The following is a 24,606-nucleotide window of genomic DNA, read 5'->3' as shown; positions in this document are numbered from 1 at the left end:
ATAATGTTCGTAGCCCTACATGCTAATATACAGTCTATCTTTATAAATACACATCCAACATAGCAATTGGAATTAGAAAACAACATTAACCAATTTTCCCCCTTTAACAACGATGACCCGTCGTCTCTTCTCCCAATCATGCTTCTCACGAAGCCACATCTGTCCCTCAGCAGTCTCCAACACTCGACTAATAATCCAGTCTTGCTCTTCCTGTGAGGGATTCTTCTTGCCCTGCGGAGACTCGGTCTCCATTCGCGGAATGGTAACCGCACAGCGAAGTTTACCGTTAATCTGAACAGCCACCGTTTGGCCACCGCGAGAAGAGAGAACTTCAACTTGTTCGGGTGTCAGGAGCGTGGTAGGCCAAGGAGATGAAAGGATCGATGGGTTTGTGGTGCTTATTGTTGTGTGCAGGAGTTCCCAAGATTCAGATGCTAGAGCTGGGGCAATGGGGGCGAGCAAACGGAGGAGAGATGAGATGGAGAGGTAGGCGATGAGAGGGGAGGTAGCGGGTGCCGATGCGAGAGCGTTCGTTAGCTTGATCAGGTCCGAGATTACTGTATTCAGACCGTAGGGGTTGCTTTCGATGCATGCGGTCACTGATGCAATGGTGTTGTGACTGGCCAAAATTGCATCGGCGTCAGAATCGCTCAGGTCCTGAAGGGATGCTGGGAGGGAGACGGCGTGGCTACTAGAGGCCTCTGCTTCTGTAACGGTGAATGAGGAGCCTGCTAGGGATTGCTGGGTATCTTGGACGAGCTTCCAGAGCCGACCGAACCAGCGCTCCACACCGACGATCTTGCTCTCGTCCCATTCTAGGACCTCGCTTACTGGCGCGGAAAACAGGATGTGTGCGCGAGTGGCATCCGCGCCGTATTTAGACGTGGTCAATGTAGGATCCACGCCATTGTATTTGCTCTTTGACATCTTCTCGAAAGAAATGTTGGGTGTGACTTGAGTTCCCTTGATCAAAGGCTGGTCTGGGCGGGTGAGATCGACTTCGTCGGGGAGAAGGAACCGGCCTGTCGAGGGATCGGTGAATGTCTTTCCGTGCACCATACCTTGGCTAAGAAGAACCTTGAAGGGCTCTGCGACAGCAGAGTCTCTAGCTGGGAAAAGTTCTGATCCAGAAAGGAACTTATAGATGAAACGTGCATAGAGAAGGTGCAGAATGGCATGCTCGACACCCCCAATGTAGACATCCACTGCTTGTGCCACCGAAGGAGAGAATGGAGCCTTCTTGTTGGCAGGGTCTAAGAACCGCAGAAAGTACCAGGACGAATCAACGAAGGTATCCATGGTATCTGTATCCCGCCGAGCGGGTCCTCCACAACTAGGGCAGTTGGTGTGGAGCCACTCCTCTGACGACTCAAGAGGGTTGCCTTTCTTTCCCTTAAGCCACTCTCCCTCGATCTTCGGTAGCTTCACTGGGAGATCCTCGGCGGGTACGGGCACCGGACCACAGTCCCCGCAGTGGATGATGGGAATTGGAGCACCCCAGTATCGCTGACGGCTGATGAGCCAATCTCGCAAACGCCAACTTTCAACGAACTCGGCCTGTCCAACCTGTTGCAAGTCATTGACAATGAGCTTCGCAGCCTCTTTAGAGTGCATCCCTTGGTACTTTCCACAGTGTGAAGTCAAGAAGCCCTCTTGGGTGAAAGCCTTTGTCTCCGACGTCGGAACAACACTATTGATGACTTCATTCCCACCTGACTCGGCTTGAATGACGAGAGGAATCGATTCCTGATTCATGTTTTCCTTGAAGAACATCATGTCTCTTGTGTCATGACCTGGAACGCCCATAACTGCCCCTTCGCCGTAGTCGCTCAGGACATATGGTGCCACAAAGACAGGAAGTTTCCTTTTCAAGTGGGCAGTTTCTGTATCAATATTGCACAGGGGATGAGACACCTCAACATCGGATAACCGGTATCCAGCCTTGGAGTCCGGTGCAAACGACGAAGCCTCGCCCAGGAACTTGCGCAACTTCTCGTCCTTTTCGGCGGCCTTCAAGACAATTGGGTGGTTCAAGGACAGCGCGAGGTATTCCACGCCATACAAAGTGTCTGGCCGAGTAGTAAAAACCTTTACATTGACCTTTTCACCCCCCGCACTATTGATAGTAACAGGGAAAGTGACCTTGGCGCCATAAGACTTCCCTAGCCAGTTGCGCTGCATTGTCAAAACTCGTTCAGGCCAGCCGCCAGCTAGAGAGTCAAGATCCTTCAAAAGCGCCTCTTTGAACTCAGTAATCCGGAAGAACCACTGTTTCAAATTCAACTTCTCAACCTTAGCACCAGATCTCCACGAAAAGCCATTCGCGTCGACTTGCTCATTGGCCAAAACTGTCTTATCAATCGGGTCATAATTCACCAGTGCCTCAGCCTGGTATGCCAAACCCTTCTGATAAAGCATCAAAAAGATGCGCTGTGTATGTTCATAGAACTCCGGATCACAAGTAGCCAGTTCCTGTATTGGTCAGCCAACGTCTCCAGCTCCAGACAAGATGATCGAAACATACCCGATCCCAGTCAAACTCCGCAGATATGCACCTCAGCTGCTCTTTCATTCTCTTTATGTTCGCCTGCGTCCAAACAGCAGGATCAATGCCCCTCTCAATCGCCGCATTCTCCGCAGGCAGCCCAAAGGCATCCCACCCCATTGGATGGACCACATCATGTCCGCGCATTTTATAGAATCGTGAGATCACATCTGAGATCGTGTACACGCGCAGATGGCCCATGTGCAGCGTTCCAGATGGGTATGGGAACATGGATAAAATGTAGGATTTGGGTTTTGTGTTCGTGTGGGGTGTTGAGCGCGCGGCGCTGTCTTGCCATTTTGCTTGCCATTTTTTGTCGAGAGCTGGTAGGTCTAGTCGGCGAGCTTGGGAGCTTGCGAGGCGAGTTAGAATGTAAGATGGTTTGAGGCGGAGACTTGGACGCGCGAGTCGGCTTTGCGCGACTGCGCCGGTCATTCGGTGTCGGAGAAGGGATTGCATGATTGCTTATTTTTCATTATTGAGCGGTCATTTAGATTCAGGAATTGGAGGTATAGGCCATATTTGCGAGTTGTCGTTGGAATCATGTCCTTGCGCGCATCTTCAAATTTCCCCGGAGCCCGGAGCTTGATGGAGCTAATCCTGATCAGGCCTAGTGTATTTACTACATTGATCTCCGAATCTCTTTTTTGTTCCTCTCTTATTTGACATGCAAATAGCTAATCGTACAGTAATGTCTGTGAAAATTGGGATTTGTCCCATCTAAATCCTCAAAATATCGCCATTCCTATCGATGCCACCTCGGAAATGATCAGTCACCACTTTACCGCCGAGAATTGTCTCTTCAACAAGACCCTCGACGTGTTTAGGCTCAATGCGACCATACCAAATACCCTTACCCGCCAGCGGATGAGGCTCTGAAGAAGTTCCATACTTCATCTTAGGCGGGATGTAGACAATGACATTACCCGCATATTTGTGCCCTCCAACATGGCTGATAAGGCCAATATTGGCATGAGTGGGAGCATCAACTGTAGTTCCGTCACTGTTCACGGAAGTGTATCCCCGTGCCTCTAGCACGCGCCGGAATTCGCTTTCCAAGGCAGGCGCCATGACACCACAGCGCATGTCGCGTCCTCCATGGCCGCAGATAAGGATTGTAGGAGAGTGGTTGATATCAGTTACTTCAGGGAAGTTTGCCGCTAGGTCCGGGGATCGGGTCATATCTGCTTGTTTTGTTGCGGGGAGGGAGGAATGCATGTCATGAAGGCTTTCGGGGAGAAGATAAGCGCGCACAAAAGTCGTCAAGTCGGTTTGAGTGGATGCAATTTCCGTGGGTATTGAGGGTATGTATTTGAAGCTAGGGAAGAGGAATGCCGAAGCGGAGGTGGAGGAGTTTGTAGCTGGCGCAATGGATGAAGCCGTCACTAGGACATTATTGAAGGGCTAGAAAGTCACGCTGGTTAGCAATAGTTCAGCGATCTATAGGAGACAAGCGAATTGCTCACGTACGTCGAGATATGGCCCGCCACGACCAAGTAAGTTCTTCAGGCCTCTCACAAGGTGACCCCAACCTTTATCTTCACCGTCATTTTCGATTCGACTTGTCCAATCCGGCTGTCCTGTGCAAACCAATAGCTGTTGCGCATAGGCAGCCATGGTTCCATTCAACGCTTGTTCATGATCGATCGGTAAACCCTCAGGCAGGGCGGGCGTAGGTGGACAATTGCAACTTGGTTCTGGGCATTTTTTGGTCACAGGAAATGGAGGGGGAATCTCCAGGCGTGCGCGCAACCTGCTATTTCGGGTTGGAGTGCTGGATAGTTGGCGAATGGGCCCGCGGCTTCGGTATGTTGGTGTGCTCCAGTGTCGCGCATACGATTGCGCGAGGGTTGTTCGTAGCCTCATCTGATGAATATTCTTTACAAATTCAGAGAAAATGAGTGAAACAGTAGACTCGTTTGGACATGAAGGAATGCTAAAGAATTTAAAGGATTGCAAGAAATCCGGAGTTATCTCCGCAGAGTCCGAGATCTCGGTTCGGAGTTTCGCTGATTATCAATTGCCGCCTTTGATTTGTTTACTACACTTGATGTACATATGTATGTATTGATTATAACTATAATATCTACGTTCTTGGTGGTGATCATGAATCAATTGAGAATGCACTGCCTCGTGCTCTGTCTACTGCCCCGTGAAAGATGCCAATGACTCGATGCGAAGTTTGTCCAGTAATATTTCGCGAGCTTGCAGTGTACTCCGCGAGCTTGCCAGCGCCCTTGAACAATACTCCGAGACAAAGCTTTGTTCGCCTGCGGCTTTTGCGACCACCAAGGATGTCTTGAAGAAATGTAAGGTCATTTTGAGAAGATCAACAATGAGATCAAACATGATCAGGAAAAAAAAACAAATATGCTCCTGCGCGGATCTCAAAAACTTACATCGGCATTTCATGGCCCGGATCTGGATCTACTCAAGAGTAATTTAGAAAGGCTGAAGGCTACCATGTTATTGATGCTGAATGTTACAATGTACGCGGGGCAGATTCGTTCCTTCTACCGAGGGCCGATAATCATACTCTACAGCGAGAAACTCCCACAAATACTAAACAGTCCGCGCTTGTACCTGTTATCACGGTGGACAAAGCAGTCGATGAATTGGTCCTACAATGGACAACAGTGACACGAGAAGACATGGAGATGGAGGTGGGAAGAATCGATGCAGCCGAGACGTTTCTGACATCTATGAGAAATGTGACGAGAAGATGCTAATAGCTACCTTGATATATTTTGTCTAAATGTGGATGCTTGGGAAGACCTTTTAGCATGAAATTGCGGTCCTTTGGTGATGAACATGAATGAGAAGCCTACGATAGAGCTCAGAGGCAAAGCTTATCCTACATTCATAATGATTCTCGTATAGGTGTATCGTATAAAACCTGCGTGTTCAAACAGGAGAAGGATTGCGCAACAACGGCCTATCCGCAATATCAACATCAATCCCGAATCTAGTCCGCCGCTTGAGACCGTCTTCGTCACTCAAACAAGTCTGAACTCCATCAGACTGTTCCTGCTCCTGAAACTCATCCTCAGACACACTGGAAAGACTAGAAGAAACAGACCCGGTGCGATCCCTCTGTTTCTCCTCCCACCAACCCATCGAGAACGAGCTTCCTTCAAACACTCTTCGCTTCTTGAGCTCCTCATCCGAGCACCATTCCGAGCCACTGGGAATGGCAGAGCGTAGAATGCGCGATCCATATAAAAAACTCGCAACAGAAGCAATACTAGTCGGACTCTTAGGAAGAACCCTCTTAGTACGCATAACAAACAGCGCTATCAGCGCGCACAGAACCATGCTTCCAAGCACTCCGTCCAGAATTCGAGTTGAGATCTCGTTTTGCACAAGATACTTCCTTCCATCGTGTAAAATGCCCGTGTAGATAGGTGCTTCCATGGTGGCGGGTTCAACAAAATATGTCGTGTTGTATGGGTTACTGAAAGATTCTCTCGCATTGGTATTGAGTAGTTGGGCAATGAGGACTCCCCAAACCACGTTGATGCGTGCGACTAATGTGTCCGGGTTGAGAAGTTCATTTAAAGGGACGCCATTGGTGCCTTCTACTATCGTTGCCAAGAAGGCGTCGTTGAATTTAGCATCGGTTGCGAAGAAGAAATCAATCATTTCGTCGAATGATGGGAATGAAGAAGCGTTTGTTTTGAATGGTTGTCGAGCCGAGCTCTCAACTATTCTGGGCGGGGTGTCCGTGTCGATCAAAAGTGAAGGAAGCTGGAGTTTTGTATCGACCTCGACTACTTCCATTGTGGCGTTGCAGTAGAAATGACGGTAATCATCATAGTAACCAGTGGAAGTAGTATTGCCCTCGCCCTTTTTACCGTACAGCATACTATGTGTAGAGCAATTTGAGGGATAACTATTCCCAGCTGGCCTACCGGCGTATGTGAGAACATAGTCCAGATTATTCACATTGCCAGTGCTACTGAAATCCATGTAGCAAGGGTTGTCAATATCGCACCATAATGCCCCCCTGCTGACCTCACAGGCACTGTTCGCCGGGTCTAGTTCGCAGGCCAACTGGCTGCGGAGAGCGGGGATGCGTGCGTCAATAAATCCCGTTTCTGGTATCGGACTATCATTGCTGGTGAGTGCGAATTGAGGAAAGGCCAGGTTATTGTATGTCCATTGGGGATCAGAGAGGTTGAGGTTAAGTATAAGACCGGCTGTATAGTCGATATCAAAGCCTCGTGACTTCCAGTAGTTCATGATTTCAGTGGGAGGGACAGGGTCACCTAGATTCCAGCGGGTGATTTGTGTGAGGTTCACGGGGAATGTGGGCTCGGAGGATTTGGCTGTAAAGAGACCGGAGACAACGATAGGATTGATGGCCGCGAGGAGAAGAGACATTGTGGCTGCTGTCAGTGCCCACTGTTTCTTTCGAAGGGTATCAAAGACGGCGTAGGGGGCAATCTTGCGTAGCTGGTTCTCTAAAATCGAAGTTTCAGGTGGAGCAAGGCCCTCGCGGAGACGAGAATAGGGCTGGACGATGCGTGAGCCAAATTCGACGGATGTGAAAAGACAACGGATGATAAACATTATCAACGCCGGTATGTAGACCCAGATATAATGAATATAAGGCGACTTTCCATCCACTAGGGTTATCCCATGCCCACTGGTAGAGACGTGGTAGACAACTTCGAGGCCTATGATCACGGCAAGTGGAATGATGACCACAGTAATTCGAATAAACCAGCTGGACGAGAACGGGTGCCACCAGGCAGGTGAACAGTGCCCATCGTTACTAGACTCTTGGGATGTAGTTTGATCTTGTGAAAGGAGCGTGAATGCCCCCTTCGCATCACTCAAAGTACTGTACTGTGTCTGGCCCAGCCTAGACTCCGCCATTTTCTCTTCTGATTTGAACTGTGACCCACCAAACGCAACCATGAACTCTGGGCTTTGAGAGAGTATGGTAGCGAGTCCTCCAATAGACCCTATATCTCGCGGGCATACAGCAACAGGAACAAAGAAGCAAATAAGCACGACGACCACAGCATTCAACATGACTAATAAAGCTGCCATCAGCCAGAACGACATCTGACGCACAAATAGTCGGTCCTCAATCAATTGGTCCGTTCCCTCAATATGATGTGGTTCATCTTGTAGAACGTTATTCTTCACTGTCTGCTGCATGAGACACGAGAAAGAACCAGTCAGAGCATCACTGAAGACCGCCGGGTCTTCCCAAAAATCACTCCTTGAAGTACCATTTGCTGCGAAGGTATATTGAAAGCCCACCGGGGATATAAGGTAAGAAACTAACGAGGATCCCAGCAACGCTGACTGATAACCGCTGTACATGAGCTTTGATGCCTGTACACCAGCGATTGCATCTGTGACATTCAGTTTCTCCCGTTGGATGTCCACTGAAACTGCATTCTCTCCGGCCTCGCGCCAGATCCTCACTGGGCCCTGGTACACACTATAACGTGGCTTGCATACAGTAGCATGGATTGGATGGTTTTCCCACCCATTCGAATCCGACATATTTTTGGCTACCGATGGAGAAATGCCTGCCCATATCCGCCAATCAGCATCCCAGTTGTTGGAATACGGTGGGGAACCATTGGTATTAGAATCGTTGAATCTTTGGCCTTGACACCCTCTGAGGTTCACCTCGATACCAATATCAGCTTCCGACTCCAACATCGCGGTAGGCATGTTCTCTGCTTGATAACGACAGCCGTCGGCGGTTTTGTATACGGGCGTTTTGCCCGTAACATATTTGTTAGTGGACAGCTCCCAAGAGACGGTTGCATTTTGACAATCAAGGGAAGGTTCGATGATGGCTACATCTGCCTGGTAGTTCCGATCCACAGGAATAGTGTTATTTCCTTTCGAATGCAAGTTGGCTGGCTGGAAAGGAGTATAAACATAATCCTCATACAGACCAAAAGAGCGACTCATATTGCGACCTGTAAATGCCATGCAGGCGGCGAAGGACTTGGCGTCGTTCGCGTAAGGGTCCAAACTGGCTCCACTAAACTTATTGAGTACCATTAAGTCGATCGGACGGGTAACAATTACTGAATCCAACTCAAAGAGACCAGTGGAAAACACAGTGATGCCGTCCAGAATGAGTGATCCTGCCACGCAGAGAGACACCAGAAAGTGTCTCTGCTTAAGAGATTTGTAGAGGGAAACAACGTTCCACTTCGATACGTAGTCGAGAAAAATGCTTTGCGAAGCTGGGGTCGGGCCGCGATGCATCAGAACCCATGGCATCAACTGAGCAGCGCGATATTCAGCTTGTCTCCAGCCAGCAGCGAGGAGTGTAAACACTATAAAGAGATCAGAATGTTTATCCTATAACCGAATTATCAAAAAATTAAATACCTGCAGTCGGTCCATACGTCCAGAGGTAGTAATATTTATCTCCGTCGCTCTTGATACCCAGAGTGTGATTCTGGCGTTGAGTGTACACATACAGCGCAACCAGTGCCCCTAGACATGACAGAAAGCCAATCAAAAAGACTATCATGACCGGACGCCGTAAGAAGAATGGCGTCCAAAGTGGGCGGGGTTTGTCGCCGTCCTCATTTTTGGCCACGAGAGAATAGTTGACCAGCCGTTTGGCGTCCACAGGACGCTCCTCTGCCGACATACTGAAGATAGAGAGACTCAGGTCACATCAAACAAAGCAGAAATGCAAGGGCTTTTTATGGTAAAGGGGAAAAATATTTTGCATGGCTAAAATCTGACAGAAACAGTGGATCAAGGAAGATTACAATATACTGTAGATGAAATGAACGGGTGTTGATCAAGGGTCTGTGAGACCTGATTTGATGTTGATCAACAGGTGAATACCATGGTGTATGCAGATTCCGTCTTGGCATCGGATTCCATTGGACTAAAAGGTCCCTTTAGGCGCCTATTTGGGGGCTGAGAATTGACCCTAGTCAGTTTGTGTCATATATATGAGTTATTTTATGCAAGTCTTATGTCATCTTCATGGCTCACCAGGCCATTAACAGTCAGGTCTCTACAATTTTAATCCCACCCATAACTGGGTAACCCTATGGTGATAAATATAGTTGTATTGTTTGCAGTGTTTGCTTGGTAGCTCTTCGATGGTCCCATGGTCCTATCTGTTTCTAAAACCTTAAAAGGATGTCATTGAAACAAGTATGAGCTTCAAGTCCACGCTTCGTCTTGGACAATGATGCAACGATGCGCTTTGTACGCAGGCGAAGATTCTGCGATTGTGACAATTTCTCGCTTTATCTGGTCTCGAATTCCCATACTCTACAAAACACAATTGTAAATTGTGAACTGTAGAATCTCAAAATCCATGGTGTTTCATTTGACCAAAACCAAGCATTTTTGTGACCCACGCAGCGGAGCTCAAGGATTCGCTAGAATTTGGGGCGAAAAGGGCGGTTGGTCCGTGGCGAATGGAAGGACCCCGCACCGGTCATGCGATATTATATACGGGAATGCCAGCGCATCAAACACGAACGCATGTAACATTGATAAGATTGTAAGACATTGTTCGTAGCTGGGCTGCGTGGATAATTGGGGGTTTGCGCTCGAAGGCCAGTCGCGTAAGGGTGCTAGATTTCGGTCAGGTTCACAGCTGTAGCATTAGCATTTAGAGAAGAAATTGGGTTGAGAATTCTGTTGTTTTTTTTCTTTTGATTTCATGCTTCATTGCAGCATTGCGATGAATAGTTTATGCTCAAATCACAGCTTGTCTTGTTGCCCGGTCGTAAGGTCAATTGCTATCGAAAATAGAAACAACCCAATAATTGCCCAAAAAAAGATGGACCTCACATAATAAATTCAAGAATGGGTCAGGTTTTCCGTGGGCAATGGTTAATTATGAGTAAATCCAGAACCCATTCGTCGGCGAGATGGTTCTTGATCCGGTTATGCCGTCCGGGCTGAAACTGTCAATCCGAATTGCGTGTCCCGGCCACTTTCACACACTAGTATTGTGGCAGTGGGCCCGGTGCAGATGGTTCTCCAAAACCTCCTCGCGAGGAGTCAGTTCGAGATAGCTGATTGTAGTGGATGTGGCGGGTCCTTGTTTCCGGAGTTGGAGAAAGCCAGAGGCCGAAGTTCGGCAAATGGGCGGACATAGTTCGGCAGGAGTGCCGTAGGAACGTTGAGGGACCTGGAAACTTGGGGTGTTTTAGTACCCTGGGAGAAAGAGGATCAATTGAGCTCGAGTGGGGATTGGAGATGGTACTATTATTGAGGTTTGGTCTCTACAGTATACATGTCTTGGTGGCAAGCACAATACATTGTATATTTTTTGGAGGGCATTACCCCTCACTAGGTAATCCATTAATTACCCCACTGCGGGGAAATAACATGATGCTATGTTGTAATGTATAGGATACAAAGGCTACAAGTATGATTCAATATGGCTACATCTGTATAGTACACACATGTTATTAGACAATGGCAAAAAAAATATAGTGTAGAGAGAGCTTTATACACATATGTATGTAGATTTGTTATAGACGAAAGTCACTTACATCACCCCGCACGTTCCTTATCCAATCTCCATTTACTTACATGTACATGTGCCATGTACGTATGTAAAATAGCTGAGAAAAAGTATACCATTCTGTATACGAGATCACCCTTGTATGTCCAACAAGGTTCGATGTTAATCCGACGATCATAGGCCACCAAATCTATTGAAAGACGAATAAAAACGGTTCCCCCTCGTGCGGAGAGGAATCTAGAGTTCCGAGTGGGTACACCTTTTTCACTCCGAGCCGTAGCTCCCTTTTGACCCTCATCGGTGTGCTTGCGTTTCCACTCTGAGGGGTGTAATGCTGTGGCTACTTGGTTAGTACTAAGTTACTTGGTTACTTGATGGTAGAGAGGGGCTGCCTCGTGTCTATATAATCAGCTCCATCGAGCCAGTTTTTTATTTCTCTTTCTTCATCATCCTCTTGACACCCATCAGAAGTAAGTCAGTCATTTATCATTATATTATTAATCTATCACTATGCACCCCCTCTTCCCCTTATGTCAGATTGCCTCTAGCCATCTGCCATCTGCAAGATTCCCCACACTCCCCCCCGCGTTGCTTGTCTCGATATCTGGTTTCTCCAACGCCGTTTCGGGACATTGACTTCATCGACTCTCAACCTATATAACATCCTGCTAACCTCTTCTCTAGCTTCATACTCTTCACACTTACTACATATCTTTGATTATTATAAAACTTCACAATGGTATTTATTCGTTCCCTTTCCCGTCAATTAAGACGGCCCTTCCTCCCCTTCAAGCCATCCAGCTCTTTCGCTCGGACTTCACCATTGGCTGGTCCTATTTCCGGTGTTCGTACGCTAACCGCGACTGCCAATCTCCAGGGCAAAGTTCTTCTCGTCCTTTACGATGTAAGTTGTCCCAAATTATACTTGATATACCCAACGACTAACCCATGATATAGGGTGGTGAGCACTCCCAGCAGCAGCCTAAGCTGCTCGGTACCACTGAGAACGAGCTTGGCATCCGCAAGTGGCTTGAGGACCAAGGTCACACCCTGGTGACCACCTCCGACAAGGAGGGCGAGAACTCCACCTTCGACAAGGAGCTCGTCGACGCTGAAGTCATCATCACCACTCCCTTCCACCCCGGTTACCTGACCGCTGAGCGTCTGGCCAAGGCCAAGAAGCTCAAGCTTGCCGTCACTGCCGGTATTGGCTCTGACCACGTTGACCTGAACGCCGCCAATACCACTAACGGTGGTATCACTGTCGCCGAGGTCACTGGCTCCAACGTCGTTTCGGTCGCTGAGCACGTCGTGATGACTATCCTTCTCCTCGTCCGCAACTTCGTGCCCGCCCACGAGCAGATCAAGAACGGTGACTGGGATGTTGCCGCCGTCGCTAAGAACGAGTTCGACCTCGAGGGCAAGGTCGTCGGTACCGTCGCCGTCGGCCGTATCGGTGAGCGTGTCCTCCGCCGCCTCAAGCCCTTCGACTGCAAGGAGCTCCTCTACTACGACTACCAGCCCCTCTCCCCCGAAGCCGAGAAGGAGATTGGCTGTCGTCGCGTCGATGACCTCGAGGAGATGCTCGCCCAGTGTGACGTCGTTACCATTAACTGCCCCCTCCACGAGAAGACTCGCGGTCTCTTCAACAAAGAACTCATCTCCAAGATGAAGCCCGGTGCTTGGCTCGTTAACACCGCTCGCGGTGCTATTGTCGTCAAGGAGGATGTTGCCGAGGCCCTTAAGTCCGGCCACCTCCGCGGATACGGTGGTGATGTCTGGTTCCCCCAGCCCGCTCCCAAGGACCACCCTCTCCGCTACGCCGAGCACCCCTGGGGCGGCGGTAACGCCATGGTTCCCCACATGTCCGGTACTTCCATCGATGCTCAGGTCCGCTACGCCAACGGTACCAAGAACATTCTGGACAGCTACTTTTCCGGCCGTGAGGATTACCGCCCTGAGGATTTGATTGTCCACAAGGGTGAGTACGCCACCAAGGCTTACGGTCAGCGCAAGTAAAAAAGTTTCCTTGCCTTTTCCCTCTTGGGTTTCTTGTTTATTTTTAAGTGTTTATAAGCTCTAAAGGGGCGATGCTGTAACAGGTAGCATCTATCACGATACCAATGAATAATATTTCTTTACTTTTACTTCTTTCCCTTGGTGACAACATTGTAATTTAACCCCATATCACTATGTAATATACATTGTACAATGTACCCCTCTCTTAATTTGAGAAACGATGATCGGTGGAGCTCCGAAGATCTCAAGAGTCCAGTCTTTCGGTGGAGCGCCGAGCACTAGAACTGTTTTGGGCATTCTTGATGCTTAGTATTGATCGATGGATATATAGTTGTGACTTTGAGATCTGATTTACAATGCCATATCTCAGTGTATAGATATACGTATAGTATGTACAGAATACATATATTTTAAATGCAAAAGCTATCTAAACAAGCTCTATCCCCAAACGCCACACGCTCAAAGTGCCTTCCAAATATACATATGTACACTAATTCCTGGCATGCTCACTATTGCTATCACTGTCATCCATAAACCCTTCCTCAAGATCCCTCCCCAATCTTTCCGTGCCCATGTCCGGTCTCCTGTCCAGCGTTCCCCTCCTGGCAGCATCCATATTCATTCCGACCAAGGCCTCACCTTCCTCCTCATCGATACTGATATTATCATTGTCTGCGATGTCTGCACCGCGCTGCCATGTCGATGGGAGGAAGAAATGCATTACGGCGTCTGCTATGCGGTCACGTAGGGAGAGCGTATGCGCTGATATACTGTGTATTGGGAGGTATTGGGAGTAGCGTTGGTGGTAGCGGTGGAAAAAGGGGATAATTATGCATGATGCCAGGATGTAGATCGATAATGCGATTGCGGCGGGGATTAGGATTGTCTGGGAGTTGGTTAGTTTATTGTTTTAGTTCGTGTAGGGGGTGTTAGTTGTGAAAGTGAGATATAATGGCTGCGGTGTACCTTTGCTAAGACTCCTGATGAGCCCATCGTCTTTCTTTTTCTCTCTTGATTTGACTTTGTGCTTGTTCAGGAGGTGTAATTGGGTAGTTGTTTTGATCTGGATTGTAATTACGGGCGGAGTTGATATCCGAGTCCGGGGGAGATGGGGTTGAAGGTTGGGTCAATAGTAGTTTCGCAGACCAACCATGTCAAGGACAACAAGTGCAATGCAGATCTCCCAAAGTCAATAATACAACATCCATTCAGTTCAGTCTTGAATTAATCTCCGAGTTTCTTTGAATTGGCTGCCTTGTCACATTCACGTGATCTCACGTGCCCGGCCGGAGGTTTCTCCGGTCCACCCCCTAATAATCAATAATTCAATAGATTAGGACGCTCGGGCTTTGATCCTGGCGTCAATAATCTCGTGACATTTGATTTGATCTGTTTCTCCCTTTTTTATGCTTTACGTGGGGTGCGTGAAGAACTACTTACCCCTCCGCGACAATCCCCAGGGCTGTACCGGGTAAACTAACCAGGGGACAACAGAGCCACTTGAATGTCATCACCGACTCCGGTTGCGACAGACGCTCCACCCGAATAATTAATAAGAGTGTGCAAGGCCCTTATGCTGCCCTATCATCTAACACAAAATGCCCGCGCAAGCCGACAAAGTGAAACAGCCGGGAGGAAAGTCATTCTTCGGACGCAAGCTGTACAAGGACAAGGACAAGCCGACGGAGGATCGATATGATAATTACGGAGGGTCTTACGATAGCCTAGCTCCCCCGGCCAACAGTGCACCTGGCTCACGTTCTTCCCGCTATTCTAAACGCTCGTCCACTCAATCTTTCGACTTGATGCACGACTTGGACCCAAACAGCCTCGCTCCAACCGCTGGCGTGATCACTTCAATTCCCTTTGACAGTCTCTCCGCAGATAGGACCCCGATTCCAATCGACAACATGACTCGCCCGGATTCATCGCGCCAGGAACCGTCGCCAAACCATCTCGGCAAGACTGGAGCAGATTACCATCAATATCCAACGTGGACGTCTACCTCTGCCCCAAATGGCTCCGGGCACCCAACTGGCCCTCGTCCACCTCCGCATACAACTATCAGTAGTAGTACCTCCGGTGACCGTGGCGCCAGATATCAACAATGGGGTCGGCCAGGTAGCTCCGCGGCGAGCGGGCCAAACCATAATTCCGCTTCTATTGATTCCTCCTCGAATTCTCGCACTTCCCTCGACCAAACCAGCATTTACTCCTCCGTTTCTTCTAATACTCGTGGATCATACTTCTCCTCCGATGGCTCTTCCCGCACTCTCACAACCTCGCATTCCGGAGATCGCAACAATATCCTCCCTAGTTCCAGCTCTGGCCGATTGTCAAATGCAGGATCCACGCATCAGATATCAGGTCCTATCCCAGTTGCAGTTCCTCGGCCACCGGATAATTATCTCACCCGTCCGCGAGACGACCGCATCGTGGATCAGCTTTTTCTCGAACTGATGCAGAAGCGAGGTTGGCAGAACCTTCCTGAACAGGCTAAAAGACAGATGTTATCGTACCCCGCATCAAAGAAATGGACTTTGGTACACCAGGATCGCCTGACGGAATTACAAGGAGAGCAAAAGAGACGACAGAATGCACGGCAAACACATGGGCATGATGGTTTGTCTGGCTTGCTGGAGCGCGCTGATGAAGAGGGTAGCCCGGAGTGGTATGTGAAAAAGGTCATGGATGATACAATTACCTCCAAGCAACTTGCAAGTTTGAGTGTCAGTCTGCGCACGCAGCCTATCAGGTATGGATGCCCTTTGCTCTTGGCATAGCATAGCACTAATCATTATACAGCTGGGTGAAAACCTTTGTTGAAGCCCAGGGTCAAGTTGCTTTGACAAATGTTCTTCTGAAAACCAACCGAAGAAAAGCTTCTGGTCCTGTTCCAGCCCCCCGACAGGCGATAAAGATTTAGACCGCGAATATGATATTGCCAAATGTCTGAAAGGTCTCATGAACAACAAGTATGGTGCAGATGACGCCCTAGAGCACCAGAATGTGCTCGTGGCACTGGTCAGCTCGCTCTCCTCCCCGCGCCTCAATACTCGGAAACTCGTCAGTGAAGTCCTCACCTTCCTGTGCCACTGGGGAGATGGACAGGGCCACCAGAAGGTGCTACAAGCTATGGACAAGGTCAAAAACGACCACAGTGAAACCGGCCGGTTTGACGCTTGGATGCGTATTGTCGAAGTGACAATCGACGGCCGCGGAAAGATGGGCAGTCTGGTCGGTGCCAGCGAAGAGTATCGCAGCGGCGGCATTGGCATGGAAAACCTACTCATGGAATATGCCGTCTCAACCATGATTCTGATCAATATGCTCGTAGACGGCGCAGAGTCTGATCTCCAGCTACGATGCCACATCCGGGCGCAGTTCACATCATGTGGAATCAAGCGGCTCCTGACGAAGATGGAGGGATTCCAGTACGAGGTCATCGACAAGCAAATCGAGCGCTTCCGCGAGAATGAGCTCATCGACTACGAGGATTTGCTACAGCGCGAGGGAAGTAGCATGAAGGATAGCATCGAAGGGGAAGTCAAGGACATGAGTGATCCCATGCAAATCGTCGATGCTATCTCCTCCAAGATTGGCGGCAGTCGTTCTCACGACTACTTCCTCTCAGCCATGCAGCACATGCTGCTCATCCGGGAGAACTCCGGGGAGGAAGGCTTGCGTATGTTCCAGCTTGTCGACGCGATGCTGAGCTACGTGGCCATGGACCGGCGACTGCCGGATCTTGATCTCCGCCAGGGCCTCACTTTCACTGTGCAGAGCCTGTTGGACCGGCTGCATACCGATGCGGAGGCGAGACGCGTGTACGATGAGTCTCTTGAAGCTCGCCAGATTGCTGAGGCCGCCATCGCCGAGCGTGATGAGATGCGCGCGCAGATCGAACTCGGTGCTGAGGGCCTGGTTCTGAAGTTGCAGAAGCAAATCGAGGAGCAAGCCGCTATCATCGAATTGCAGCAGCGACAGACGGAATCTTTCAAGGCAGAAGTTTCTGAGGTGCAACGGCTGCGCGCTCAGGAACTACAGCGCAATGAATTGGAAACCAGAGAGCTGTACCTTATGCTCCGTGATGCTCAGGACATTGCTGCTGCCAATGCCCGCAAAGCTGCCAACCCTGAAGCCGCGGAGGCTGACCCGTCCCAGATGCCTGGCATCATGGACCGGGAACGTCTCATGGAGCGCTTGGAGCGTCAGCTCGAACGCACGAAGACACAGTTCAAGCTCGAGGGCAAGGTTTGGGGCCAGCACGGGCCTTCAGATCGACTGCGTGAGTTGCGCGAGGAGATGGATGGCGAGGTCGAGGACAGTGAAGAGTTCGAGTCTGTTCGGAGAAATCTAGACCCTGGTTCCTTGGGCTCTGTGCATCGGAAGCGCAGTCATGTTCCCGAGATGGATGCTGCTCTGGAAGACGAGGAACATACCCCTGTGGATAGCAATGACGGATCGATATACGAGAAGCCTCGCATTGTGGAAATGCATCGTCCTCGGTTGGACCCAGCCCAGGCTAATGGTCTGCTTGGCGAGATTGCTTCTAAGGTTCCTAAGTTCGATGCTGAGGATACTGATGATGTTGCTCTTGGTGTTGTTGGCGATCTGCCCCCGTCTGGAGATAAGGCTACTACTATCCCACTGCCTCCTCCCCCTCCCCCTCCAGGTGGCTTGGCCATTCCTCCTCCTCCGCCTCCGCCTCCGCCTGGAGGCATGGCTCTTCCACCCCCTCCACCTCCAGGGGGCGTTGCTACTCTCCCTCCACCGCCACCTCCTGGTGGAAAGGTCGGTCTGCCTCCTCCCCCCGCCGCCTGGGGGAATGGCTCTCCCACCGCCACCGCCGCCAGGAGGTGCCAAAGGCGTCCCTGGGCTGCCGCCTCCCCTCCGCCTGGTGGAAAGGTTGGAATGCCGCCTCCGCCGCCGCCTCCGGGTGGAAAGGTCGGAATGCCTCCTCCTCCCCCTCCTCCAGGTGGTGTAGGAATGGGACCTCCCCCTCCTCCGCCGCCAAATTCTGGCTTGGGCTCAGGCTGGCGGCCAGCTTACATGGCTGGAGAACTTTCGCCCTCTATGATTAACATGCCTTCTATCCGACCTAAGAAGAAGCTTAAGGCTCTGCATTGGGACAAAGTCGATACTCCTCAAGTGACCGTTTGGGCCACACACGCTCCAACAGCAGAGCAGAAGGAAGAGAAGTATACCGATCTTGCCAAGAAGGGTGTTTTGGACGAGGTCGAGCGATTGTTCATGGCCAAGGAAACCAAGATCTTCGGAGCCAGCACTGCCGCCAAGCAGCGTTCAGCCAAGAAACAGATCATCTCTAACGATCTATCTAAGAACTTCCAAATTGCTCTGTCCAAATTCTCCCAATTCCCCGCCGAAGAGGTCACTCGTATGATCATCCATTGTGACAAAGATATTCTGGACAACATGGTTGTCATGGATTTCCTGCAGAGAGACGAAATGTGCAATATCCCCGAGAACGTTGCCAAGTTGATGGCGCCTTATAGTGTGGATTGGACTGGGCCTGGTGCGACCAGTACCGATCGTGAACAGGATCCCTCTGAGATCACTCGCGAGGATCAAATCTATCTTTATACTGCCTTCGAGTTAAACCACTACTGGAAAGCAAGAAACAGAGCGCTTGCTTTGACCCGCTCCTACGAACCGGAGTATGAGCATCTCTCTTCCAAGCTGAAGGAGGTGGCGAGGGTCAGTGAGTCGTTGCGGGACTCCGTGTCTCTAATGAACGTGCTCGGTCTCATTCTTGATATTGGTAACTTCATGAACGATGCCAATAAGCAGGCTCAAGGATTCAAGCTCAGCTCCCTCGCCCGTCTGGGCATGGTCAAGGATGACAAGAACGAAACCACCTTTGCCGATCTGGTCGAGCGAATTGTTCGAAACCAGTACCCAGAGTGGGAAGGCTTCCTCGATGAGATTAGCGGTGTCATCGGCCTGCAGAAGGTTAATGTTGACCAGCTCCGTACCGACGCGACCAAGTACATCAGCAATGTCAAGAACGTGCAGTCGAGCTTGGATGCCGGAAACCTCAGCGATCCAAAGCGATTCCACCCCCAGGATCGGGTCAGCCAGGTCGTCCAGCGGTCTATGAAGGACGCCAGACGCAAGTCAGAGCAGCTGCAACTTTACCTCGACGAGATGGTCAAAGCCTACGATGATATCATGGTCTTCTACGGCGAAGACAACGCCGACGAGAATGCCCGCCGAGATTTCTTTGCCAAGCTTAGCGCATTCCTCATCGAATGGAAGAAATCCCGCGAGAAGAATACCGCCCTGGAAGAAACGCGCAAACGCACGGAAGCATCCCTCGCCCGCAAGCGCATCAATGCCAACCTCCCCAACAACAACAACCCAACCCCCGAAACCGCCAACTCCCCCGCCTCCAGCGGAGCAATGGACTCACTCCTCGAGAAGCTCCGAGCTGCAGCCCCACAAGCCAAAGACCAACGCGACCGCCGCCGTCGCGCCCGCCTGAAGGAGCGACACAATGTCCGCGTGGCATCAGGCTCCAAGCCGCCAGCCGACACGGAAGAAGAAGAAAAGCCGGCCGAAGAAGACGAGCACGGTCTTCTCAGTCCCCCCGTTGCAGCAGAAGAAGATAAACCGGAAGCGCAAGTCTCCGAAGGCGAAGACGTCGCCGATCGTGCCGCAAGCATGCTCCTCGGACTACGAAGTAACTCTGAAGCAGGCGGCGAACGGCAGCGGCGCAGACGCGAAAGCGCGGACGAAGAACGTCGCAATCGTCGCATGAGACGCCGCAATCCTACAAGCGGTAGCAAAGACAGTGCTGATGGGGGTCTTGCGACGGTCCCCGAACCGGACTCGCCCGATGCCCAGCCTGATGCCCAGCTTCCTAGTCCGCCGGGTGAGCAGGCTCCGCCTGAGATCATTGTCTCTGAACAGGAGGGTCATTCGGATTGATTTAATCTAATGTTTCTTTTTTTTTCTCTCTCACTCTCACTACACATCACTACACATCATTACACCACACACTACTGCACTACAATCTGATTGTATAATACCCCTTTTCTCTGTTTTCACTACACTACCCTCCTTTGACGAGCATGGTGTCATGATATACCGTTTCCTTCTCTCTGTTTCGCATACCCTGTCTCCTTGTACATAATCTCTTTGCCCTCACTCTCACAACATGGAAATGCTGTCATGATTGGAGGTTGAATTGCATATTGAGCCTGATTGACCCTGTTATTTCTTGAATTGTTGATGTATACTTTTGTGGATTTTTAGAGATAGATAGTTATGAGTAGATATAATCCTGGAATGTCGAAGTGATTGAGATGGCAATTGGAAGAGATCAACAATGCTAAGGAACAAGCTGAATGGAGATCTAAATAAGTACAATGATAAAGCAAAGGAATAAAACACATATAACTATACCACTGTATGTATTGATTGAAGTGTATGGAAAGAAAAAGTCTTCCCAAATAGGAAATTCACTTGCCCTTCTGGTATATAAACACCCCAACTTCTCTCTTCTCTTCCTCTTCTCCTCATCAATCCCCTCTGGGGAAGAGGGACATTCGTCTCTGCATCCCCACGTCAAGTTGGGGGTGCGAGGAACTGCCATTCTTCAATAAAAATATAAGTTCAGTGCGAGTCGACAAGTGATTGAAGTCACCGGGAGACGTCCCGAAGCTCATGAACTTGCGCAGTCACCCATGGAATACATTAGGGGTTGTGTAGTTGTTTTGTTGTGTCTTTCTCTGACAATGTATGTATGTCATGAAGTTCATATTCGGACAGTGTGTGCGTATAATATTTGTTGTATATACGTGTAGTATGCTCTTTCACGCCAAGAAGACGAAGAGACAATAGTCTTATATACACATATATATGCAGATGTTTGTAGCTAATAAGGTTATCTCGTGTTGGTCTTCTTCATTGTAGTATCCAAAATCTGTGAAGTTGATTGTTTGACATTTGCTCTGTGAAAGAACATGTAGATACACGCTTAGAGTACTGAAGAGTTATAAATGATCTGTAATCGATGTGATATGAGTCTGGGAAAGCACTGCATCATTCTACAAGCTGGTGACTGATAAGTATATAAGACTCTTCAACTTCACATAACTCCTCTGCCATCTCCCATCTTTCATCTCCCATCCACCTACCATCATTCCATTTTCCATTCATCACTCAGTCTCCATCATCCTCTCTACTCATCAACGCCGCTATTCTTCCTCATTCGACTACAGCAACCACCATCATGTCTCACATGTCTCACGAGATGCAGCTTGATCCACGAACCTACGACTGCTGGTTCTGTGATTTATCCTGGACTGAGTTCTCTGCCCTTCTTAGGCACCTCGAACACGGCCGCTGTGTGAAAAGAGACCGTATTCGCACTCTCGCCTTCGAATGTCCTGAATATGGCTCCTACGGCAACCGCCTCAAGGACCGATACCCATTCTTCTGTTTCTCGTGCCAGGCTCAATTTTCTCAGATCTCGGATCTCTTTCACCACGCGGAACACACTCCTTCTTGTTCTTATCTGCTGGATCGGATGGAGTGCTTGGGTGCCCTGCGCGAGTTCTACATCGAGTACTACGATTGCCCTGGATACGATGGGTTGGGTCATTGAGCGTGCTGGGTTGGAGGAGTCTGCAATGGGTTATGGGTTATGGTTATGACGCTCTTCGACTTGATGGAAATGATGAGAGGGCCTTGCCTTTGCCTTATGTTATGGGGTGTGATGGGATGACCTCTTGAGCTTCTGAAATGCAAACATATTCTATCTCCAGTGTTATACGTACTATTGATAGAAGGTGGCTATGCAATGAACTTTTACTATTGGGTCTCTAGACTTTGAGTACTTAGTGCAAGGATCTTGCATGTAAAGTTAAGTAAAATTAGACGTAAATGTAAATATAAGATGTGCTTTGATAAATCTTGAGAGGCACTGATATGGATCCAGATACCCCCTGTGTTGTACTATCGTATATATGTATATTCACCGGTGGTCGAACATATCTTCTCTTCCAACCTCACCACCATGGGCAATGAGAAACTCAACCAACTCCGGGTATCTCTGCATGTTTGCTTCAAAAAGATACATCTGTCGACTCGACCAGCCCCCATTTGCATACTCAAAACTGCTCTTTCCTTGAGCAGCCAACTTCGAAGCAAAGGCTGCGCGGTCCAAGGGCGTATGCTTCGCCTGATCCCTGGCATTGAGATTGGCACCACTGGCGATAAACTTCGCAGCCACATCAACATGTTCGTTCTGTGCCGCCGCATGAAGCGGACTATACAAACGACGCTCTCAAGGCTTATTCACGTCGGCCCCGGAATCAATCAGAAACTGCACAATGTCCTCCGCTCCCACCCATGCCGCAGAGTACAGGGGACTGCCCTGTGGACAATCATAATAATCACTATGTACCATATTAGGCTCTGCGCCGTGAGTGACTAACAACTTCACAGTAACGAGGTAATCGCCAGGTCTACCGCATCTACGAGGCGTCGGACAGGCCACACCATCCTAATACCACCCAGGACCCTGCTGTCCAAAGATGAAACTCGGGGAATGGCATTCGCTCTCTTTCAACAGCTCCCCGTAGCCCGCCCGCGCAGCATAGTGCAGAGCTCTCATCCCCGTCCCATCGCAACCGTTAAGTCCTGCGTCCATCTCCAGGAACATCTTCACGATCGCCACCTGCCCGCCTCGAGCAGCCTCCATCAACGGGGACGGTGCCGCCTTCCACATACAATCGGTCCCACCGTAATGCGCATTCGCGACACGGGATACGAGCAGCCGCACTATATCTTCGTGCCCTTCGAAGGCGGCATAATGCAGAGCCACGAGGCCGTCTCTGTCTTCGGTGGAGTGATCTTCATAATCAAGCAGCAGCTGCACCATGGCAATATGGCCCATCTCGGCCGCATAGCTGAGCGGAGTCCGTCCATCCATGCATTTTACGCGGACATTCGCTCCCTGCTTGATCAGATATTCGGCAAATGCGGCCTGGCCACCGCCAGCTGCCCAGCTGAGTGGGGGTACGTCCGTGGTACTCGTCTGGGGTGCTTGCAGGGCTGTGGCCGAGTGATAGCCTGTGGGCGAGGAGTAATTGCCAGATCTCCATGTTCCCCTGCTCGGCTGCATAGCTTAATGATGTTCGGCTGTTGTCATCGCATTCTTGCATCTGGGCTCCCTTTTTTTAACAGTTTTTGTACGCCTGCTGTGGCGCCGTGTTCGGCGCATAGCGCCAGTGCCGAGTCTCCATGTCTGGTTGCAAGTTTTTCAAAGAGGTAGTGTTGAAGGAGACCGCTGAGGCGATGGTTTATCAGGAGGAAGGAAGAGATGTCTTCATCTTCTAGCAGATGTGCGATATGAAGGAGCAGCTCGTTGGGTAATCGAAGAAGTGACATTTGGGGTACAATTGTACCAATTTGGCTCTTTCATGTTTTACCAGCAATGTTGTATACAACTAGTCCCTCTGTCATTGAGTCATATATGGGTGGAGGAGACCTTTCTGGTGAAAACGACGCCAACGACGACCGCCGGGCAGCCATTTGGGGCCGATTTACCGTCGACTCCTGCAAGGAATTGATTCTCTTCACAAAGAACAAAAAAAGACAATTCATCTTCAAACATATGGCCAGACAATATGTGAAATAAGTGAAGAAAGAAGCTAAAGCACGCAAAAGAATCTTGGAAGACATGGCGACAGGGGTTGCACAACACATCGGTGGTTATCCATAGATGTCTTTTATTCTTTTGTGCTATTGTCTTTTTGTATCCTGAGCTTGTTGGCCTTAGTTCTCTCTTTTTCTCCCTATTCATCGAATCAAAATATTTTCCAATGCTTCAGGCTTACAAGGCTGTTAGCCCTAGACGCTAGACATCATCAGCTCTCAATGACGAAAATTAAACAACGTGGGTTTCTTATTTTTCGGCTTATTTGCTGATTTTCACTTGATTCGACCTTGGCAATTGTCAATTCTTCTAGAAAGAAATTGGCTTATACCATTGCAGGTACGCTATTCTTAGATCTGACATGATCGACCGGTTTAGAAGTATTAGACGCCCTATAGAGATACATTCATGCAAGCCAAATAAATATATAACATGTACAATGTAACATACCAGCCAATAGTGAACTGATAAATTAGCTAAATACTATAAATAAAAAAATAGCAAGACCTAACGGAGAAGTACCTAGGTGTGTTTCAACCTCAAACTCGGACTCCTCTCTAAGCCTATAAGCTGAACTTCAGCTGCATTTACATTGATACAGTAGCATTGACAATTCAAATCTACTTGACTTTGTCGACCTGACGATATAAATATGTAATTAAGTGCCTGATGTAGCTATTTACGGCGCGCCCCGAGCTTCACATTGAAACAGAAAAGTCGACATCTAAACGCTAGGACATGGAGATCGTCAGGATATGGAAAACCCTGACTCAGATGAAGAACTGATGTTTGACAAAGGCTTTGAAGATGCCCACAACGGACTAATCTAGGATGCTGGATGCTTTGTTGCCGTTCTTGCCGTCC

The 24,606-nt window shown here is 49.4% G+C and overlaps 8 protein-coding genes across 8 annotated transcripts; 3 read left to right on the top strand and 5 right to left on the bottom strand.

The window, feature by feature from the left end:
- Positions 1 to 72: 72 nt before the first annotated feature.
- On the bottom strand, positions 73 to 3,004 carry N7529_000904 (leucine--tRNA ligase NAM2; the record flags this gene model as incomplete). The annotated part of the gene is made up of 2 exons (XM_057236435.1): positions 73 to 2,472; positions 2,525 to 3,004. The coding sequence occupies 2 exons, from the start codon at positions 3,002 to 3,004 to the stop codon at positions 73 to 75; spliced, it is 2,880 nt and encodes a 959-aa protein (XP_057103238.1).
- A 261-nt stretch (positions 3,005 to 3,265) lies between these two features.
- On the bottom strand, positions 3,266 to 4,411 carry N7529_000903 (sucrase/ferredoxin-like domain-containing protein; the record flags this gene model as incomplete). The annotated part of the gene is made up of 2 exons (XM_057236434.1): positions 3,266 to 3,949; positions 4,016 to 4,411. The coding sequence occupies 2 exons, from the start codon at positions 4,409 to 4,411 to the stop codon at positions 3,266 to 3,268; spliced, it is 1,080 nt and encodes a 359-aa protein (XP_057103237.1).
- A 1,038-nt stretch (positions 4,412 to 5,449) lies between these two features.
- On the bottom strand, positions 5,450 to 9,185 carry N7529_000902 (DUF3433 domain-containing protein; the record flags this gene model as incomplete). The annotated part of the gene is made up of 2 exons (XM_057236433.1): positions 5,450 to 8,862; positions 8,918 to 9,185. 2 exons carry the CDS (start codon positions 9,183 to 9,185, stop codon positions 5,450 to 5,452), a joined length of 3,681 nt encoding a protein of 1,226 aa, XP_057103236.1.
- Positions 9,186 to 11,772: 2,587 nt separating this feature from the next.
- fdh (formate dehydrogenase (NAD+) FDH1) lies at positions 11,773 to 13,055 on the top strand (the record flags this gene model as incomplete). Its single annotated transcript, XM_057236432.1, has 2 exons — positions 11,773 to 11,940; positions 11,994 to 13,055. 2 exons carry the CDS (start codon positions 11,773 to 11,775, stop codon positions 13,053 to 13,055), a joined length of 1,230 nt encoding a protein of 409 aa, XP_057103235.1.
- A 490-nt stretch (positions 13,056 to 13,545) lies between these two features.
- N7529_000900 (uncharacterized protein) lies at positions 13,546 to 14,048 on the bottom strand (the record flags this gene model as incomplete). The annotated part of the gene is made up of 2 exons (XM_057236431.1): positions 13,546 to 13,941; positions 14,022 to 14,048. The coding sequence occupies 2 exons, from the start codon at positions 14,046 to 14,048 to the stop codon at positions 13,546 to 13,548; spliced, it is 423 nt and encodes a 140-aa protein (XP_057103234.1).
- Positions 14,049 to 14,653: 605 nt separating this feature from the next.
- N7529_000899 (formin sepA) lies at positions 14,654 to 20,006 on the top strand (the record flags this gene model as incomplete). The annotated part of the gene is made up of 2 exons (XM_057236430.1): positions 14,654 to 15,810; positions 15,938 to 20,006. 2 exons carry the CDS (start codon positions 14,654 to 14,656, stop codon positions 20,004 to 20,006), a joined length of 5,226 nt encoding a protein of 1,741 aa, XP_057103233.1.
- Positions 20,007 to 21,312: 1,306 nt separating this feature from the next.
- N7529_000898 (uncharacterized protein) lies at positions 21,313 to 21,687 on the top strand (the record flags this gene model as incomplete). Its single annotated transcript, XM_057236429.1, has 1 exon — positions 21,313 to 21,687. The coding sequence occupies one exon, from the start codon at positions 21,313 to 21,315 to the stop codon at positions 21,685 to 21,687; it is 375 nt and encodes a 124-aa protein (XP_057103232.1).
- A 900-nt stretch (positions 21,688 to 22,587) lies between these two features.
- N7529_000897 (ankyrin repeat domain-containing protein) lies at positions 22,588 to 23,208 on the bottom strand (the record flags this gene model as incomplete). Its single annotated transcript, XM_057236428.1, has 1 exon — positions 22,588 to 23,208. The coding sequence occupies one exon, from the start codon at positions 23,206 to 23,208 to the stop codon at positions 22,588 to 22,590; it is 621 nt and encodes a 206-aa protein (XP_057103231.1).
- Between the last annotated feature and the right edge of the window lie 1,398 nt (positions 23,209 to 24,606).

This window comes from Penicillium soppii, assembly GCF_028829465.1.
Source record: "Penicillium soppii strain IBT 18220 chromosome Unknown utg000001l, whole genome shotgun sequence".
Lineage (NCBI taxonomy): Eukaryota > Fungi > Ascomycota > Eurotiomycetes > Eurotiales > Aspergillaceae > Penicillium > Penicillium soppii.
Note: the sequence above shows the minus strand (reverse complement) of the source record. Positions and strands in the feature narration are given on the sequence as shown.